Source organism: Neovison vison, chromosome 12 (assembly GCF_020171115.1).
Source record: "Neovison vison isolate M4711 chromosome 12, ASM_NN_V1, whole genome shotgun sequence".
NCBI classification, from domain to species: domain Eukaryota; kingdom Metazoa; phylum Chordata; class Mammalia; order Carnivora; family Mustelidae; genus Neogale; species Neogale vison.
In genome coordinates this window covers 78,478,519-78,499,193 of record NC_058102.1, presented here as the reverse complement: position 1 = coordinate 78,499,193, position 20,675 = coordinate 78,478,519, and the positions used below count along the sequence as shown (strand labels likewise).

The window sequence follows — 20,675 nt, the reverse complement described above, 5'->3', positions numbered from 1 at the left end:
AAGAAGTTTCAATTCAAGAGGTCAAGTAATTATGCCTAAAATAAATATTAATTATTTCAATAAACTAAATAGAAAAGGCCGCTATACTGACCAATTTTTCAATAATTAACATCTTTCATTAAGCATTTCTGCTGGAAAGGATGAATTAGACTGCTGAGATTTTATTTTATTTTTTTCTTGTGGATCTTTGGGATTTTGGCTGATGCATGAGGGCAGATAAAACTATTGAAATAAGCCCAGGTATCTCAACTCCGGACCACAATAAATGATCCTTAATCCTGGACTCTTATCACACTTATGGAGCACAAAGAAAGCAGACAATTCGTAATAGTCAAAGGGAGGGGGGCAATCATACAAACTTGTATTTTCTTACTCTGATCAAATAAGTATTGCCTTTGTTTTTCACTTATATATGTAGACAGGAAATTCAGCTTTTACAAGTTTCAAGCGCACTTCCTCTTTTGGCAACTCACAATAAAATTCATCAAATTAGAAAACAGAAGCTATGATTCCAAAATGGGAACTAATGACGGGAAAGGGAATTTTGTGGTTTTTCTAAAATATACATCTGAAAAGCTATTTCTATGCTGAATCCAAGGCTTTTTCTCAAATAAAGATAAATTGCCATGGTGGATTCTACTACACCTCCCCAATCCCCAGTGAAGTGTACTTTGAAAATAATGACTTGAAAATGTTTACTTTCTCTGAGCTTTGGGGGCTTATGTCCATTTCATAGTAATTCTTAATAGTATATCTGCAGTGTATCTATTTGTCCATTCATTATGGACCTAATCGTCCATCCTTCCTCCATCACCAGGCATGTTGGATCCTGGGGAGATAGAGTTGGGTGCTCTCAGACAGCTTCTCTTCACCTTTTCTGTGCAAAATCTAATGTTCCCTGCTTTTTTCATTCAAGTATATTCATATAAATTCTTCATCTACATTTCACTTACCATTAACCTAAATACTCTTCATTCATGTTTACTTAACGTTACTATTATGTTTCCTGTATTAAAGTGCAGGTAATATGGGGCGCCTGGGTGGCTAAGCGGATTAAAGCCTCTGCCTTCGGATCAGATCATGATCTCAGGGTCCTGGGATCAAGCCCCGCATCGGGCTCTCTGCTCAGCAGGGAGCCTGCATCCCCCCTCTCTCTGCCTGCCTCTCTGGCTACTTGTGATCTCTGTCAAGTAAATAAATAAAATCTTTGAAAAAAAAAAGTGCAGGTAATAGTGCCTTTCTCAGAGTGTTCTTGTAAGGGTTAAATGAGTTAATATATCTCTAGGGTTTAACCAAGGGCCCGGTATCCAGGAAGAGCTCTGGGTTGGCACATGGTACCGTTAATATTTTTGTTGTTGTTCTTATGACTATGACTACTACTATAATTATTTATGTTCATATTTTAATCCTCAGTAAAGACTCTTTTCTTCTAAATAAAGCAAATAGAGTAAAATTCATGCACAAGAATTAAATCCACAGTAGCAAACATCTTTCTACTTTAAAAGACATCTCTCGGGGCGCCTGGGTGGCTCAGTGGGTTAAGCCGCTGCCTTTGGCTCAGGTCATAATCTCAGGATCCTAGGATCGAGCCCCGCATCAGGCTCTGGACTCAGCAGGGAGCCTGCTTCCTCCTCTCTCTCTCTCTCTCTGCCTGCCTCTCTGCCTACTTGTGATCTCTCTCTGTCAAATAAATAAATAAAATCTTAAAAAAAAAAAGACATCTATCTCATATATATTTTTAACTCCTAGAGAACCACCAAGAAACAATATGGTGTATTTGATTTGCAGTCTCCTTAGAGTTGGTATTTGTCTCTCTCTGTGAACTCTGCATGACCAGAGCTACGGTCTTCAGTCCCAATGTTATGCCTTGTTCCTGGAAGGACAGATCCCATGTTGTAGAAACACATTTCCAGTCAGAATCCTATGTGAATGTGAAAGGAAATGAATTCGCCACAGAAATCTGGATTTAAAATGTAATTTATTGTTTCTTTTTCAAAATAAAGGCCACTTTAGCCAACTGGGCTGGTAGATCCTATTGAACTCAAGACATTAGTTTGATATCCAGAGTGATACTGGGGCAAGAAATGCAGCCCTGGGTCTCAGCAAAGAATGAAAAGGTCTGAGGAATGGAATCAGATAGAGCTTTCAACCTTCATTTGCTCTTGTTCCTGAAGGATGGCTCATACTGCAGGATTGCTGGTGGGAAAGAGGTTTGCTGTGCCTGAAAACACCAGGCAGACATAAAGGTGAAGGACTCAGAATCACACGGAGGAGATAAATGATAAACCGCGTCGCCAGGGTTTAACGGAGGCTTTCATTTTAAGACAAGAGAGGGAAAGAGAACCAGGAGAAAGGCAACATACAACTTTTGTCGTAAATGAGGGCAAACTGCTCCAGAGAATATGTCTTGTCTCATTTTTTGTGCCTGGCCGTATGTAAATATTGATTTCAAAGCAGATATTGCTTTGGCTTAGAAGAGATTTGTGGCATTACAAAGATAAATCACCCAAAATCTCACTTTAGGCCCAATCTCCTGTATGTGCATATGAGTGCATATGTACATGTGTGCGCACGCGCGCACAAATTGTGCAGGACCCTAAAGGCCTAGAAATGGTTTAATATAGCTTTTTTTGCATGAATATGCCAATTTTTAGGTTTCCTATATTGATGTTCCAGAAGTGGGTGGGCAACTTAAATTCTTGGCATCTGACCACCTATGGAATTTATTTGAAAATGCAGGAGCCTAAGGCAAAAGAGGCATGATGTACTTTAAGTGTGCTTATATTTTAGTGTGGAAGGAAGGTGAATAACATACAGAGATATAGAGGTAGACAGAACAGAAATGGGAGGAAAACAGTTATCTAAAGGGCAGAAAAGAAAAGCACTAGAACAAAAGCTGGGGACAAGCTTATGCGTAGGGCAGAGATAGAGAGAGAAAGCTCAGTTGGAGTCTTACTGCCCCAGTGCTTGAGTTTTTGCAGGGTTTTGTCAGGGAGGGAGTAATCCTTAGGAACATGACCGACTTTTTTTGCAAACATGAGATTAGGTTGCTGACATAGAATACTGTATGTTTACTGTCCCAAGGAGGAAGTGAGAATATAGCCTTCTGATCATGGAGGTATATGGTCTTTAGTTCCTCCTCTGCGGGGCTCAGAAAAGCCTGTCTTCACTCAGCATAGCAATTTTGTGAGAGGACTTCACCATATGAATTCCCGAGGCTATATCTGATACCACAAGCTTGTGGCAATGGCACAGCACACAGAACTGTCAAGTGCTTGCAGGGAAAAAAGCATGGGAAAGTTAAAACTTGTTCTCATGAAACCGGGTCATGGTTTTTCTTCTGTACAATCCCTACCTTGGGCCAATCTTGCGTGAGTACCTGTGTGTGGGTGGTGTCCCTAGGTGAAGTCATTTAATAGACCCGCGATGTACTACCTTTAGAAAATTTTAGCCACGCCATGAGGACAGGACCATAGGAGTACTCTCCTTAGGTCATCATGAACAGGAAATTAAAACCACAATAGCTCTAAAGAGATTCATTTAAATAAAAGCCAGCCAGGAAACTCCAAGGATAAGAAGTAAATCCTCTCTTTCTCCCCCTCTCATCTCCCTGCGACAGGAGTCATTAATTGTTCATTACAGGGTATCCCATAATCTCCTCATCAGCCATATGGGAGCTATTTGTCTGTGGGTACAATTTTGTCACAGTTTTATTTAATATAATTTCACCATCACCCTTAAGACTCTTTGTTTCCTATGTGTGCAAATAGACTTGAATTCTAGGCTTTTTAATGTGACATGTATTTGTTCATTAAATGTGACATATTTGTCACTGAATATAAAGTAATCAGGCAGACAACAGCATTTTATCAATCCTGCTGTTGTTTCTTCAGTGAACAACTCCATTAAGGAATGCCTTATTATCCAGCAAATATTTTATCTGAAAACTTTATCTGCCTCTAATATAGCCAAAAATAAGGAAGCATCAAAACATATAACATGTATATATGACAATAAAATTGCTTTACTTCTATCTACCTCTACTCATAGAATGAATAGATGCAATTTTAATAACTGTATTTGTAGATCTAGCTTATGAGAAAGTGGTTAGCTGGAAATCAGGAAAGGAGCCCGGGAGGTTGCTGGAGAAGGTGTCATATGTGGAGAGTAGACGGTGAGAGAAGACGTGACCGCTGGAAGCAGCAAGAGAAAAATGACCAAAAAAAAAAAAAAAAAAGAATGTAACACATCAGAAAATGTGGCCAACCAGGGTGATTTCATATGGTGGCACAAAGTCTTCCAGATGTCTTAATGATTGAGTATTTTATTGTTATTATAGCATCCTGTAATGATTGCTGGGCACAGTATGACCTTGAGCATCATGAGAAGGTTATATTCTTTTCAATTGAGTATATTCAACTGCAGATGTTAACAAGGTGAATGATACATTTATAATTGTTTCCAAGTCAAAATAATAATGATAAAATATGTTTGAAGCTTTCATTATCTGGATGGTACACAAAAATGATACCCTTGTTTTTTAATGAGGCTACATCAGTAAAGCTTTACTGCAGATTGTATTCATTTATCCTATCACTCTGTCCACTGAATACCTGTTTCATTCATTCATTTATTCATGCATGATTGAGAAAGACACTGAAAATATGGTAGCAAACAAGACTATGCCTTGGTTTCCTGATTCACTTTCTCTTGCCCTGATAGAGCCTGTGACATAGTCCATTCTGTTTAACTATAGATCACCGCTTAAGGAGCTATAGGAATACAAGTTATATTCTTGAAGTTTTCTAAAAATTAGTAGGGCCATGAATGACCACAAATCATACTTTTATTCCTTCCTAACTGGAGTCTTAGGAGCGGTTCCTTGATGAAAAACGAGTTCTGCAACATCTAGCTAGAGAGGAGCAAGGGTATGCAGTAGAGGTGTGAATCAGTGAGTGGAGCCCTGAAGAAAGGGAAGAGGAGAAGGCTGGGCAGGATAACGCAGGGCCCCAGGCAGTGCACCACGTGTGGCCATGACAGCGCCCCCTGCATTGTCTTCTCTGTGTGGGCAGCCGTCTTCCTAATTGCACCGGGAGTGCCCCAATCCCAGGATAGCATCTCGTCTGTTTTCGAAGTCCTGGTTCTAGGCAGAGTGTTGAATCTATTCTTGTTAAAATGCAAAGCAACATTCGTCAAGCATTCACATCTAGGAAGGAGAAGTGGGAGCTGTAGGTTCATCATACGGTCTAAAAGTTATGCAGAGTGTTTAAATGGTTGATAACTTGTTCAGTTTTTCTTGTGAGTCATCTTCTCAGCTTTGTAGTTGTATGATCAGCAGTAAACTCAAGCCTCGGCTCTAAATTTGGGTTAATCTGGACACACATGTTGGGGAGCTGTGTGTCTTTCTGCAGCACTCTGTATGGGAAAGGACTCAGAGGAGAGAGAGAGGGTCGAGGCGGTATAGGAGACAAACTTTGGCATTCAAAGTCATTTCTAATTTGGCCTGGAATTCTTTCCAGCTCCACATCCCCCTTAAGTTCCATTTATCATCTTACTCATTAAACTGAAATTTGTCAATCTCTACATTTTCACATAAATCAAATTTCTTCAGACTTCTAGACTTTCAGGTCCTCATAGAACACAGGAATCCATGTTTCCCTAATTTATTCTGGAAAAGGCAGCAGTAACTGGTGGTGTTGTTGCTCTTACTACTAGAAGTTAATGTTTGTTACTTACATTGCAGTGTGCTAAGCCCTCCAGAGGTATACTCACATTTAACCTTTGCAACAATATGTCTTATTATTACCATTTTTTAAGATGAGGAAACCGGTTTAGGATGAGGAGTAAAGTAAGAGGTGGAGCTGGGAGGTGAAGCTGAGTAATCCAAGTCCAGAGATTATACCTCAATTACTAATTATTAGCCAATAATTCTTAATAAATAGTATCATCTTTACTTAAAATTTTTTTAAACAATAGCTGTTTGTTATGTGGATGCCATTATCTAGAAAAGACAAATTGTTTTCTCTAACATTTTATAAAAAACTAAATAAAATTGAAACTATTGAACAAATAAATGGTAGGAAATAACCATGTCACATACTTGCAAAATTCGGAAATAACCATGTCACATACTTGCAAAATTCGATCCCCTTCTCGAATTCGGCCGTCTTTGGCAGCAATGCTATTTGGATCTACCTGTAATGGAGAAAACACACATCTTCAATTGGCTATGCAATACTCCCCCAGGAACTTAAAAATATCACTTAAAAAATATTTTTAGTAACCTGGTTAAAAATTCTCTACTGATTTATAGAAGGCATGCCAAAGTTTTCTGTTAAAAATCACTGATTCAAAAAATGTAAGTGGACTATTTCAGATTAATAATAAAAAAGTTAGAGAGAATTACAGCAGAATTTAATTTGAAAATGATCTTTCTCTCTCTCCCTCCCTTTTCCTCTTCTCTTTCTTTCATTCTTTTTGCTCTTTTCTTCTTCTTCTTCTTCTTCTTCTTCTTCTTCTTCTTCTTTTTTTAAACATCTGGTTCACTCATTTCTGTATCCAAACTGTCAGACATGGTCCTCAGCTGACACGATCTTCCGCAGATGTTAATTCTAGGATTCTCTGAACCCAGGAAATTTGCTTTCTACTAGGGTGATCTTTAAATTCTGGTTTAACTGTTTTAGAAAAGCTGAGAGCTATACTGTAAGTCCATTTTATTAAAGAAATTTCTGTCTCATGAACACATTAATTTATAAAGAGATTTATAATTGATGTTGCTTAAAAAATGAAAAAAAATGTTATCTATGTTGATCATTACTAGATTCTAAATTATAGGGTGAAGTGTATTAACTATAAATTATTTTAGAACAAATAGAGATGTAAGCCTTCATTAGTGGTTTACCAACATTTTAATGGGCCAAACTTGAGTGATGACTTACAGTTTACTCGGGGTAGATCTGTCTATCATATTTTGAATGATTGCACTAAGCCGTTTATTTAAGATTACTTGATCAAGTCTCTAAATTAAGCCAAGTATTTCAAGTGTACCATGAGTTTGATTCATCCTATCCAGATGTTATGTATTACTTTCTTATTAGGTCGTGCCACCTAATAAGTGAATTTTAAGTGATCGATCAAGAATACTATTATTACATGTAAGAAGCATAAGGAAAATATCCCTTCCGAGTACATATGTTCAGTTCCTGTGGCTTCTTTATTGTTCCTACAAAGTTAAGCTCCAAAACGGGCATATTTAAATGGTAAATAGAGACTTACTAGAGGAATAGAAGTATGATTAATCAACTGTATCCTACTGAGAAGCTATTCACAATCTAAAACTTTGCCTACAGAACTGTGGTCAAACTAAGGCCAAACTTTGACATTTGTATCTCTGTGCTTATTACAGAAGAAAATTCTTCACCTACTTCCTCACCATATTTGGAGGGATGACCATAACTGCCCATTTAAAAGAAGTATATAAGTGAAATCATTCTCTGGAGGTTTTTCAATGCAAGATCCAGACAGTAAATTCTTTGGTAAAGTAATAAAAAGTAACTAAAAAGTAACATTTACATTTATAGAGCTGGGTAATTTTCTAAGTGCATCGATTACATTACTTTTCCATATTCTAAACACCTCTATAGAAGCAATGAGATAAACATTGTTGTACCAAGTTTCTAGTCAAGGAAGCTGAAGCTCAGTGAGACAAGATCATGGCCAAGGACATATGGAGCAGCATGGGACATAAATTAGTACCTAGTTTGTCTAACTTCTTTTCCACACATACATTTACATGTACACCCACGCATTATGTGTGTGTGTGTGTATAGATATATATAGAAAGGAGATAGGCAATACTCACACATCTATGTGTTGGTATATATTTATATAATTTTCAGTCATATGTACATATAATTAAAATAAATTTTACCTTACTATTTCTTACAAAACGATTCTTTGGTGAGTCTTAAAAAATCAACTATAATAATAAATTCTTTTTTTTTAAGATTTTTTTAAATTTATTTGACAGACAGAAATCACAAGGAGGCAGAGAGGCAGGCAGAGAGAGAGGAGGAAGCAGTCTCCCTGCTGAGCAGAGAGCCCAATGCTGGGCTCGATCCCAGGACTCTGGGATCATGACCTGAGCCGAAGGCAGAGGCTTTAACCCACTGAGCCACCCAGGCACCCCTATAATAATAAATTCTGCTTCACATTTTTTTCAAAGTCATTAACACTAAGAGAGTTTCACATACATGTACTTCACTTTCTGACATTGATTATAGGGTTGAAAAAAAAACTCACAGATACATTCTGTGGATAGTCAAAGGTATCAATCCTGCCAGCAGAGTAAAATATGTAATATTTGTGATATTAGGTCTAAAACAATTAGTCAATGCTCTTGTTAAAGCACTGGTAAAAGGAATGGAAGGATGAATATTTGCTCATCAGAAACTTTGCTTGACTTCCTGCATACTTAGGGGAATTGATTCAAATTTAGATAATGCTCCCATTTTTGCAGTTTTCCTTACTGGGATTCTGTGGTGAAAGCATCCCCCATTAAACAAGCTGATAATAATTACATTACTTGGGCAACATAATTTACTTTCCTAATTGAAAGTGACAAGTACTGGAACATGGCCAATTCTTCACATCCAAGCCTCCCAAGGATTTTCTCATCGTGAGTCATTTGACTCCATTACTCGCAGTCTCCCTCCCCCATCTCCCCTCCTCGGCATTTCCTACCTCGCTGACATAAATGCCCGTGTCTTCTTCATCATCCGTTCGGTAACAGACTGTCAGGCCCAGCTTCTCTTGACTGCTAACACGACACAGCTCGACCTCCTGAGAGAAAAACACACACAGAACGACATTTATCTCAGAAACAAATCCCACAGCAGAATGGAGAACTCACTGATACTCCCTGGGTTGCCTTAAGAGGTTTTCATAATTACTGCCCAACATTTGAATTAATTTATGTTACCAAAATCATCCAAATGTACCTTCAATGTATATTTCTGTATACTCAAGCCAATGTTTCAAATTTTCATTGTACAGGTGGAAAAGTGCAATTTTTGGGGTATCAAATCATAAACTTAAGGCTTAAAAATTGTACAGTGAAGTATAAAATATGCATCAGTCAGTAAGATATTTGAGACTTCAAAGTAGGTAGAAAAATGTTCATAAAAATACTGAGAGTTACTGTGGATTTTATTTGTATTTCAATAAAACAAAACACTTCAAATTAAGAAAGACTACATTGGGCTCCGTGTCAATCCTTCTCTGGAGTTCTATACTATATGGTAATCAGCAAGTGTTTTGTGTAGTTCAGGCCAAGGCTTTCTATTATTTTGTAGAAGGTCTAACCCTTGGAGTGAAATGGGTTCATCCAGGCTGAAGGGAGAGACATCAACAGTCATATGAGCAGAAGCAATGATTCAAAATGTAGCAGTAAATGAACATGGAAACATATTTACTGAAACACATGGCTAAGGGGCTTGAAATGTCACTCCTTAGGTAATGTATATTGAATCTATTTCCTGATTTATGTTCAGTAAAATAATAATAAATTTCAGTGTATTTCATTTTTATATAATGAAATAGACTTGTACTACTTTCAGAAACAGATGACTTTAGGACAAATCGCATAATTCCCAGCACTAAAAGATAAATTAGTGTTCTCATCATGGAGAACTTGCTGCTATTGGATGAAGAATATAAGGTCCTTTGATAAATAATCAGACGAGATTAAAAAAAAAAAAGAAAATGGAAATGGAAAGAGAAGTCTGCATGAGGGTTCTGGAACTCGGGCTCTGTGGGAGTTGCAAATTTGTCTGCCTTGCTTAGTGCTCCTTCTCCAGGTCCTAGAACAGGGAAAGGCACAGTGAGGGCACTCAGCAAATCCGGGCTGAAGGGTGGCTGCTTTTATTTCAAATCTTTCCTGGTGTTTGTAACGTTCTGTAAAACAATAATTAAGCAGTCTTTCCTCTTTAATGGGAGACAGATTTCGTGTGTATGTGTGTGTATACATGCATGTGTGAATGAAAAGAAGATTAGGAAGTTTGATTATAATAAGCATCCATTTAACCATGTACTAATTGAAATAGTTACCAGGACTAAATAAAGAAAAACTCACTTAACTTCAGACAAGGGGATATTTTCCAGAATACTCTGTTGTGTTTGAAGAAGGATCCTCCCTTTCAATTTTGTATCTTAGGGCAGGCCTTGTCATTGGAAAATAACCATTTATTTTAACGACATGCTATAAACCATGTAGGTAAATCCTTAGCAAGGGTAGATTATTATAAGCTTTAGTGACCAATAATTTCATAGCTGATGGCAAATAAAACAACATTAGGTCCTCTGTCCTGAGATATGTACTGTATATTGGCAAACTCCATGAAGCTATGAAGAATGACTTTGTAACGGGTTGGCAAAGATTCTCTAAATTCCACCACAGTGGTTAAAAAGGGCATGCTAAACAGTAAGGGAAAAATGGAGAAAAGTCCTTTCACCTTGAGGAAGAATAGGAAACAGTGGTGTGATCTGGCACCGGAAGTAAAAAAAAGTCCATACCCAGCAAGAATATTCTCAAAACTGGCAATCATTAATGCCTCCAGAGGGGGGAAAAGACTTGACTGAAACTGTTACATTAGGAAGAAATTGCGGCAACAAAAGAGCTTCAATTACAGCAATGCACTATACAGTTAAGGAGGAGAGAAGCTTATGATTCCTAAGAGGCCTACAAGGAAACCTAAACACTCCATAAAGAACTGAGATTGGGACCTTTAAATTAAAGCAAATGAGGAGCTGCAGTCAAAGCTGTGCCCTGACTTTCAGCGTCCTTCTGATAGCAGGGCAGAAAGTCCCTGTGCTGCAGGAAGACACTTCCAGAGGGAGTCTTGCCTTTTAAGTGTTTTCTCGACATTCTCAAGGCTGCAGTATGGTTCTGGGTTTGTTTAGGAGATGCATGCTGAAATATTCTGCAATAAAATGGAACCAGTCTGTGAAGACAGAGAGGGCAGAACCCACCCATAAGGCTTCAATACTGCAAATCAAAGCACCAACTTGAGAATCGCAACAGAAAGACAAAGATCCTGAGGTCAACGTGATTTTTTCAATATTGTCATCCTACTGGACCCCAGCAAAACTGTAGAATAGGTCTCAAAGTTATCTATGACATCTTTGTTTTTAATATCCTGCATTTAAGACACTCAACACCCTCATCTTTCCTTCTCAGTGTCTGGGGTTGCTAGAGATCTGCCTGTCTAGGCAGCCAGTGGATTTCAGGTTGGTCATCTTACCTATCTCCCAGCAAAGTGGGGCAGTCAATGGTACCTTCTATTTCCTCACACAAGTAGCTCTTAGTACATAAAGAAAAGTGATGAATATTTCTTAAAGAGATCATCATTAGTAATTTTTTTTAGGTTTATAATTTTACTTCCAATACAGTTAACATACAGTATTCTATTAGTTTTGGGTGTACCACACATTCTGTAACCCAACACTTCTGTACAGTACTCGGCGCTCATGCTGGTAAGTGTCTTCTTAATCCCCATCACCTATGACACCCACCCCTCCCCCCTACCTCCCCTTCCATAACCATCTGTTCATTTTTTATAGTTAAGAGTCTGACAAACCATGAGACACTGTGGACTCTGAGAAACAAACTGAGGGTTTTGGAGGGGAGGGGATTGGGGGGTTGGGTGAGCCTGGTGGTGGGTATGATGGAGGGCACGTACTGCATGGAGAACTGGATGGATGTGGTGTATAAACAATGAATTTTGGAACACTGAAAAGAAATAAAATAAAATAAAATGGAAAAAGAGAGTCCGTTTCTCAGATTAATAATTATTTTAAATGTTTCCCACTTAGGATTTGGTTCATATTAATAAAGACTAAAAATATAAAGCCTTAACTCAAAAGACCAAACTTGAGGTGGTAGGATTTCAGGCTCTGAGGAAGACTTGAGTGCGATTTCCTGGATCCCACAAACCACCCAATACTAGTGCCAAGTGTGGATCTGCCATTTTTTCTTCCATTGAGAATGTTTTAGACACTGAATATTTCACATTAGTATACAGAAGCACACATTTTAGAATCAAAGTTCCTTTAATTCTATGATAAAATAACTTCTAAGCATCTACCTGTAGAGCATTTTGTTTGTATGAGGCAAAGGTGGCTTTGTAAAGCCTGATTATCTGAAAGAAAGTCTCTAGTACAGGTTTAATTTAGTATTCCTTTCACAAAGCACACAAGCCTCTGACTTCTGAAGAAACAACCTCCTGGTAATAGAGAATGTTTTCCCTAACAACTTTCATACCTTTCCTCTGTCACTAGGAAGCTGTTTGATGAAAAACATAAAAGTGAAATGTTACCTCTGTACATTTTCTCCACAGAGACAATTCACAGGCGTATACGAATCAAAGCCAAGCATGCACGATGGCGCCACTAACCATCCTTAAGTCATCTGTGGCTGGACTGAAAGAAGTACTTCATATACCTGGTAAGACTATATTAGTTTGGTTTAAATGTGCGTTAAGATGCTATGTTCTGGGAACATGAAAAGTCCATTTAGAAAATAAAATCATAGTGCCTAATATTGTGAGAAATTGGCTGCATGGAGATTGAGGGTGGAGGAGAGGGTTAAAGTTAGTTAGTAAAGCTTCCTGTGAAACATCTTTCCAGTCATAGAAAGAATGGGATCTATCCATAAGTCAGTTGCCCTACAGTACTGTGAAATTTTTATATATTTTATGATTCGGTCTAAGGAGGAACAGGGAGTTTAAAAAGAAAAAAATAAAAAAGAACAACTTTTGCTTTCTAGATAGGACTCTGTTGCAAGAGGAAGAACTTAGGCTTAAAAGTGTCTACAATGGTTTTTTTAGGCAAATTGTTTCCAAACCCTAGAGGGCTCAGAGACCCAGGCTAGAAGAGAAAATTCAGAGGCAGGCAGTACCACGAACGTCTGAAGATAACCCAGGGCCAGACAGGATGGTCACTGATGTCAACTGACAATCATGGGAGACAGGGGTCTCTTGTGTCTATATCATCCTTTTCTTTTATTTGTATTCCCGATTTACATTAATCAGATGACAGATGCACTACTATACGAGCTTAGTATTAGTCATATATCATTGTCTTACATTTTGTAATGTTGATTAGTAACTATCAGAATGCCATGCTCAGTTGTTCTAACAAAACATTTATTTAAAAAAAAAAGAATTAGTGGGAAGTACAAAAAATTTAACTCCCACAGCTAAGGGAAGCTAGTAGTCAACTGTGAAAATATTGCTTCAATATCATTATTTCCTCAAAAATGAAAACCAGGAATAATACTTAGTAAGCAATAAATAACAAAATCCCGGAATATCCACATCACTAGGACAGCATCAGGCTCACACGCTCCCATCTCCAAATACCCATAAAAAGCTGCTGCACCTCGTAACTAAATCATGTGTTTCTGTAGAGACAGTAAGGTAAAAGCAAGAGCCGATGGTCCTGTCTTTCCACTAACCTCCTTAACCTCAGTTCCTTACTTGACTACTTTTTCTTTCTTAATGATATTGTTGTGGAACGCAGGCAGCTTTTTTTTTTTTTTAAAGCTTTTATTTATTTATTTGAGAAAGAGACAATGAGAGAGAGCATGAGCGAGGAGAAGGTCATAGGGAGAAGCAGACTCCCCGTGGACCTGGGAGCCTGATGCGGGACTCGATCCGGGAATTCTGGGATCATGACCTGAGCCGAAGGCAGTCGTCCAACCAACTGAGACACCCAGGCGTCCTGCAGACAGCTTTTAATACCTCAGTTTTCTCCTCTTAGGAACTCCCTAGATTCTTTGGGAACTAAAGAATTCACATTTTTCTAGGCCCAGGTTGCCTCCTTCTCACTGTAGGTTACAAATCACCTTAGGAAGTCCTAAAATACCCACTGCCAATGGATTTTATACATTAACAAAGAAATACTAATTTTGTGTGTATTGTTATTCGGGGGAGGGTGGATTCACATTGCCCCTGATCAGTAGTTGATGTCATCAATTCTGGACCAGGAAGAGAAATAGGAGACTTAAATTCAGGGTAGAAATGTGATACTTAAAGTACATATTGTTACATCTACCCCACCAGCAAGAGAATCATGCCAACTGTGTGCAAAGATCTTTATTGATGGGTTCTTAGCCAGTCCTGCTCTGTCTAAAATAAAGATCACTGGTATATGACACTAGGGGAAAACTTCCACTTGTATCAGTTAATTTTGTTGTTGCTGTTGTTGTTGTATCTTTTGAGATATAAAGATTTCAATCCTGAAATCCAAGATTACCCACAGGTGACTCTTGAGTTTTGAACAGACATGAACATGATCATTTATTAACTTGCTAATGGCATTGCCAAACACCTACCATCACTTGTAGCTGGATTTCCTGATTTATATGTTCGTTCTTGGTGAGGGGGCATCTTCATTAAAATTGTTCAACATGCCGTAAACAATGTGTAGAAAAGACTATTCATAAACTGTCACCAGCCTAGTTGCTTTTCTTTAAAATACCCATTTCCGGTGCTCTGCTGTTTGATCAGCACAGATACTCCAGTATTCCTTCTCTAGAATGTTTGCTCATTCACTAGACCTTGAACCTACAGATTCTTCTACTTTTCACATTCAACAATTTCCTCATGACCTCCCCTCTCTCCTTGCACAGTTTGGAAGCACAGTTACCCATGATAAACTTTCATGAAAATCTACAACTCCCTCATTGATCTCTGTTTCCACTGTATCACCCAGCAAAAAGTCAATCACAGGTGAACCCAGTTATTACTTCCCTGCATTCCCACCTGAGCAGCTGCATGGTCCTGGAGGAAAATGCACAACCATGCTGACCACATTGACTCTTCCAATGTAAGTTCATGACCACAGATCTCAAATGGACCATCATTACTACCTGACAATCCCAATATACTTCCCTTGTCAAGTTGCTCCTCTTTATCTCGACTTTCCAAGAGGACCTACCCATGTTCAGTGGATGACCTTGTCTCAGAGCCCATGGTATGTTAGGTTATTATTACCTCAACCTTCCACTCTTCCAGACTCATCTTTTATACCCCCTTTCTCTGCAATTCTGCTCTAGCGTCTCCCCTCTCTTCATTTTTAGGCAATATCCTATCTTATGCTTCATGAAGAAAAAAGAAGCCGTGAAAGAGAAACTGCTGCTTCTTCCTTCTGCTCAGTGCATCAACCTAAATTCACCTGTATCTATCCTGTGGGTTGTCCCTCTATTACAATGAAAGGGAGAGGCTCAACTCTCTCAAAAGCCAATGAATCCATTCATGCTCCATAAATTAGACCCCTTTTTAAAAACGTTTTATTTTTCAAGACCTTTTCTCTTTAAATTTTCTCATTCTCCTGTATCATCAGTTTCTCTTTCCTTATTAGATCATTCCCATTGCCATACCACACCCACAAAGCATTCCTATCACTTATATGGGGTGAGGCAATTGGGAATCCAATACCATGATATGGTGGTCAGCTCTAGTTTGGGGCCTGCTGGAAGAAGTTAATAAAAGTGCATTGGAAGAGATAATAGAATTGACCCTGGTGTTCACTGAGACCAAATTTCCAAGCAGAGAACACGGAATATACAAAGGTTACAGATACAGGAAATAGCATGTATGTTATAGGAGCTTTATATAGTTAATGTGTGTGAATCTAAGGGTTTAAGACTGGGAAGGGTGAGGGTCACAGTGACAAACACACACACACACACACACACACACACTGGAGACATAGACCAGGGCCATACCATGGAAGGATGGCTACACCATACTAAGTAATTTGGATTTTGCAAAAAGTAATTTGGATTTTGCAAAAAGTAAAGAGGACTCACTGTAAAGGAAGTAAGAGTCTGATTTGCAGTGAGAAAAAATGGCTGCAGCAGTAGCATAATGGGTGAGCTGCAGGAGTCAGAAAGGCTGGTGGGGAATGTTACCAGTTTTGCAACAGGATTTGAGGGCTTGGATGAAAGTAGTGCTTTATTAGTCTTTAACACAGTTACTATCATTTTCATCTTATTGATGAAGAAAATGAGGCACAGAGAGGTTAAGTAACTTGCCCAAAGTCACACAGCAAGTCAGAGGCAGAGCTCTGGATTCAAGTTCTAGCTAAAAGGCCAAGGCTGAATTCTCAACAGCTCCTTCCTCTAGTTCCATGAAAAGTTCTTTCTCCTTCTGAGTTCTTAGCTCAAGTGAAACTTTCTAGATGGTATCCTTCCCCATCCCACTTTCTTATATAGGGTCCCTAAAATTCTCTATCAGAATTTTACTGATGCTTACTACATTCTTGAAAATTATTATCACTTACTCTTTCTTTTTTTATTATTAGCAAATCTGTATTTTACTACATTACTTACTTTTTTAAAAAAGTCTGTCCCCCCCCCCATTCTATGAACAGGTCTTTGCTATGTTCTTTGCTATGTTATGTTATAACCTACAATCCTTAGATGCAAAACAAAGAAATACAGCTCTTAAGGATGGTGCCATGCCCTCTTGTTGACATTCCTAGGGCCATCATAGTCTGAAAACGTAAACAAAGGCCCATATTCACTAGCTGGGTGAGTTAACTGCTATAGTGGATTGGGGTGTAGGCCGAAATTGCTTTTTTAAATATTTATACCTATGTTGTATTTCTATATATCTTATATTTGTATAAATCTATTAGATTCAGTAGGATATATTCAGAAAGCTGTGAAAACAATAGATGTGACTTAATTGCTTACAATCTCTGCCAACAAGAAAACTAATGAGAGTTGATGAAAAATAAGCAAAATTATCAATCAATTACTCATTCTAAGAATTCCTCCAGCAGATTCTGTCTTTACTTATTTATTTTATTCACTTGACATTTTCTTACCACCGCTATATGCCAAGAACTATAGTCAGCATTAAAAACATATATATGCTTTTATATATATAAAAGCATTAAAAACTTACATATATATTTATATAAATATATATATTTGTATATCAGCATTAAAATTTTTATATATACAAAAACTTTATATATATATACTTTTATATATATGTTATTCATGAGTATTTTGCAAATAATATTTCATTTAGTTTTATAAAAATATGACAAGATTATACATTGTATAGGGATTTCTGGCCCACCTAGCATTCACATTCTCTCTTTTTGGAAACATGACCCTAAATTTCTTGTGCAGAATTACATCTTTCTCCTTCCCATTCTATAGGTTTTCAGGCCCAATTCCAGCTCTAGGGGTAGGCATGTGACCTAGATGGTAGCAAATTAGTGTATTTTATGTCCTTAGCTGTGGCGATTCTTTTAGGGATAGGTATTTGATCCAGTTCAAGCCCCTCAAAATAGGGCTCAAGACTTTTGTTGAAACTCTTGGGAAAAGAACACTTGTCTTTCCTATTGTAATTAAGCCTGCAAGAAAGCAGATCAAGAGAATCTCAAAGCTTTATCTTACCACAATATACAGAGCCTGAGGATCCATCCAACAAAGAAAAGATAAAAGCCAAAAGATGGAGAAAGACTGAAGCTTAGTGACATCATTTGAACCCTCATACCCAGTTATGCCTGAAGGAGCAAACTCTTGGCATTTTGAGTCTGGTATGCCACTCCATGTCCTCTCTTTCTTTAAGCATTTGCTTTGTATCTTCTGTCTCTTGGATCACAGTTCCCATTACTTTTAGTAGATATTAAAATTTCATTTTATAGATTAGGAAATTTAGGGTCAGTACTAAGTAATTTACATAAGGTCGCTCAGCAACTATTTTTCTAAATCAGAAATTGAACACGGGTCTTTGCTTAGTTTACTTGAAAGCTTTTTTTTTTTTTTTTTTTATCAATGGACTTTTCTACTTTTCTAGTACAGTGGTGAGTTTAAAAGCTCATTGTCTAGACTGAGGCATAAGCATAAAAGAACACACAGTAGTGTGGTAAGTGGAAGGGTTGCAATTTTAAATAGGATGTCAGAGTAAGCTTCATCAAGGAGAAGGTACTGGAACAGAATCAGAAAAGAGATGAGGGATTTAGCCACGTGGTCATGTGAGATAAGCAACCCAGGCAGAAAGTGCATCCGGTGGCAATGCCAGGACTGTGCCTGGCAGGTTGGAGGAAAAGGCAGGTGGCAATCTCTCCAGAGCTGAGGGAGCCTGGGGTGGGTAGGACATCTGATCACAGAGGTGAAAGGGCTCCACACTACATAGGGCCAGGCGGGCCTTATAAAGACTTTAGCTTTATTCCAAGTGATGTGGGAAGGCTTTGGAAGTGTTTCCACAGACAAGTTGACTGATCTAGCTTCACTATGTATCTTGGCGCTGGTCAGATGTGTGATAACTACTTTTTCTTAAACTTCGTATCTTTTTTGGAACCATACTCCCTTTATTTTTTACCCCGGGAATAGCAACAACAATGGCTCACATTTGCTGGTATTGGGTAAACTGCCAGTAACTGTACATTGATTACCCCCTGTTAACCGTTAACAAGTTTAAACAGGAGATATTATTACCATATCCACTTTATAATTAAGGAAATAGACAGTGAGGTCAGAATGAAAAATGTGAGGCTTTCTTTCAGACATAAACCATGACCAGTTATGAAATTAGGACAACTGAGGGAAAGTAAGGACTTGTTTTTCTGATATTCAGCAGAGGCAGAAGCATAAATTTATTCTGTTTTATTTTTAATACTGATTACATTTTAGGGAAATGATATAATCAATTTATTTTATAGAATTATTTGGAAGGGATTTTAGCCATAGTTTAACTTGCCCTCTGATCCATCTATGTAAATGACTTTCTCCCATTCACAGGTAATTCAGTGGCAGGGTTGGGAGTGGGAACAAATTGCTTTTTTTCCGTGATTATCTCTCTGGTTCTTCTATTACTCCTTAAATCATTCTCTCTTGGGACAGAGTGGGGTGGAGTGTGCAGGGAGGAGAGTGTGTTGTGAGGCCAAAATCATGGTGGGGGAAGATAGAGGCTGACTGAAGTGCCTTATGCAGGTGGGAAATGTGGAGGCGGGAACTAGGTTGAGTAGCCAGACTGAGCTGCACCATACACCAAATCAGGGTGATGAGTACAGGACTCTAGGACAGAAGGGCTGGAGTTGAAATTTTTTTTTTTTTAAATATTCTTTCATCCCTTCACGTACAGTAAATTTAAAAAGTGGGAACAGGGCTGCCTGGGTGGCTCAGCTGGTTAAGCAACTGCCTTTGGCTCAGGTCATGATCCTAGAGTCCCAGGATCGAGTCCCAGAATCGAGTCCCACATCGGGCTCCCTGCTCAGCAGGGAGTCTGCTTCTCCAGCTGACCTCTCTCCTCTCATTCTCTCTCTCTCTCTCAAATAAGTAAAATCTTTTTTTTTTTTTTAAAGAGGGAATGGCACACTAACTCTTATATAAAAGTACCATGCATTCACTGAGCAGCTCAAACACATGTTCTCATTTAGATAATATGGCTTTTCACCTTATTTTATCTCCACTCCTGACATTTGTAAAGTATCTTCTCTTTGAATTACTGAAAAATCACTTTTTCAAAAAAGAGTGTTAACAGCATTTCTTTGATACTAGCAATGTGCTCTCTGCAAAGTAAATAGTGGAAAAGGACAGGGTGACCCCCTTGTGCCTTGGTTGTCCCTCTTTCAATGGCTATAGTTCTTGTGATGCTTTTGACCTGGTCATGTTTTCAGTAAAGGGGATCAGCTAAAGAGATACCATCTATTGTTTGGGATGCTATCTTAAAGCAAACATAAACCAAAAACAAACAAACAACCCCCCCCAACAATCATTTTAAAGAGGCAGACATTTACTTGAGAAAGGCAAAATGTCTTTTGCCTAAATATAAGGGTCTGTATGGACCATCTCTAGCTACTTGAGGTAGCAGATTAAGCATTGGAAAGAAATAAAAGCAAAATCTAACCATTCACAAAATGATCCTCGGGAGCACCTTCTAGGGAAATTAGTAATGCAGGACTGAAATAGGTCATAAATATCAACTTCAGATGACAAGGTACTGTGGTTGTCATTGCTTTAGCTTAATGGGAAATGTCATTAGCAATCAACATTTTGGAATATTGGAAGCCCTGTTCAATGTTTGGGCGGCCCTTGAGAGAGAGAAGGTAGATGGGGAAAGGCAAAGTGGTGAAGAAGACGGAATGAAGAGGTACAGAGCTGTGATCTAAGATAAACCCAAAAAGGAGCATATGTAGGTTTGGTAGGACTGAAAGATTGCTCCAAAAGGCATAGAGTTTGGTAGAGAGGGTAGATTTACTGTGAACTTGGGCTAAAGGTTAATGAAAGGAAAGCATCTAGGGCATGGTAACAAAACACTACCTTTTGAACTTGCATAGAGATATTAATCTAAATTTATCAGCTAATATTCCATTTATCATGTTTCATGTTGTGTCAATATTTTGCTATGCAATGAATTTTTTGGTGAAAAATAGTGCAAAACTCACTGTTTTTTCCATAGGCGGGGCAAATTATAAAAGTTGCACAGAAACTACAAAGATTTTATGTGATAAAACCTATTATAGAATACATTATTCCTGCAAGTGGATTAAGGCAAGGAGTCTTTTCATATTATCACATTTTTACACCCAATGTTTAAGACACCACTTAAAAATATGATCAAATAGTGAATTAAATTTTCTATTATGAAAAT

General features: G+C 38.1%; 1 protein-coding gene across 3 annotated transcripts in view; it reads right to left on the bottom strand.

Annotated features, from left to right (window-relative positions):
• Positions 1-20,675, bottom strand: part of PDZRN4 (PDZ domain containing ring finger 4) — a 355,040-nt gene that overhangs the window by 14,204 nt on the left and 320,161 nt on the right. For all 3 annotated transcript variants that reach the window (XM_044229258.1, XM_044229259.1, XM_044229261.1), the window contains 2 exons: positions 8,743-8,841; positions 6,133-6,195 (listed from right to left, as the gene is read on the bottom strand). In XM_044229258.1, the coding sequence (XP_044085193.1) occupies positions 6,133-6,195; positions 8,743-8,841 (162 nt within the window). The remainder of the gene's footprint in view (positions 1-6,132; positions 6,196-8,742; positions 8,842-20,675) is intronic.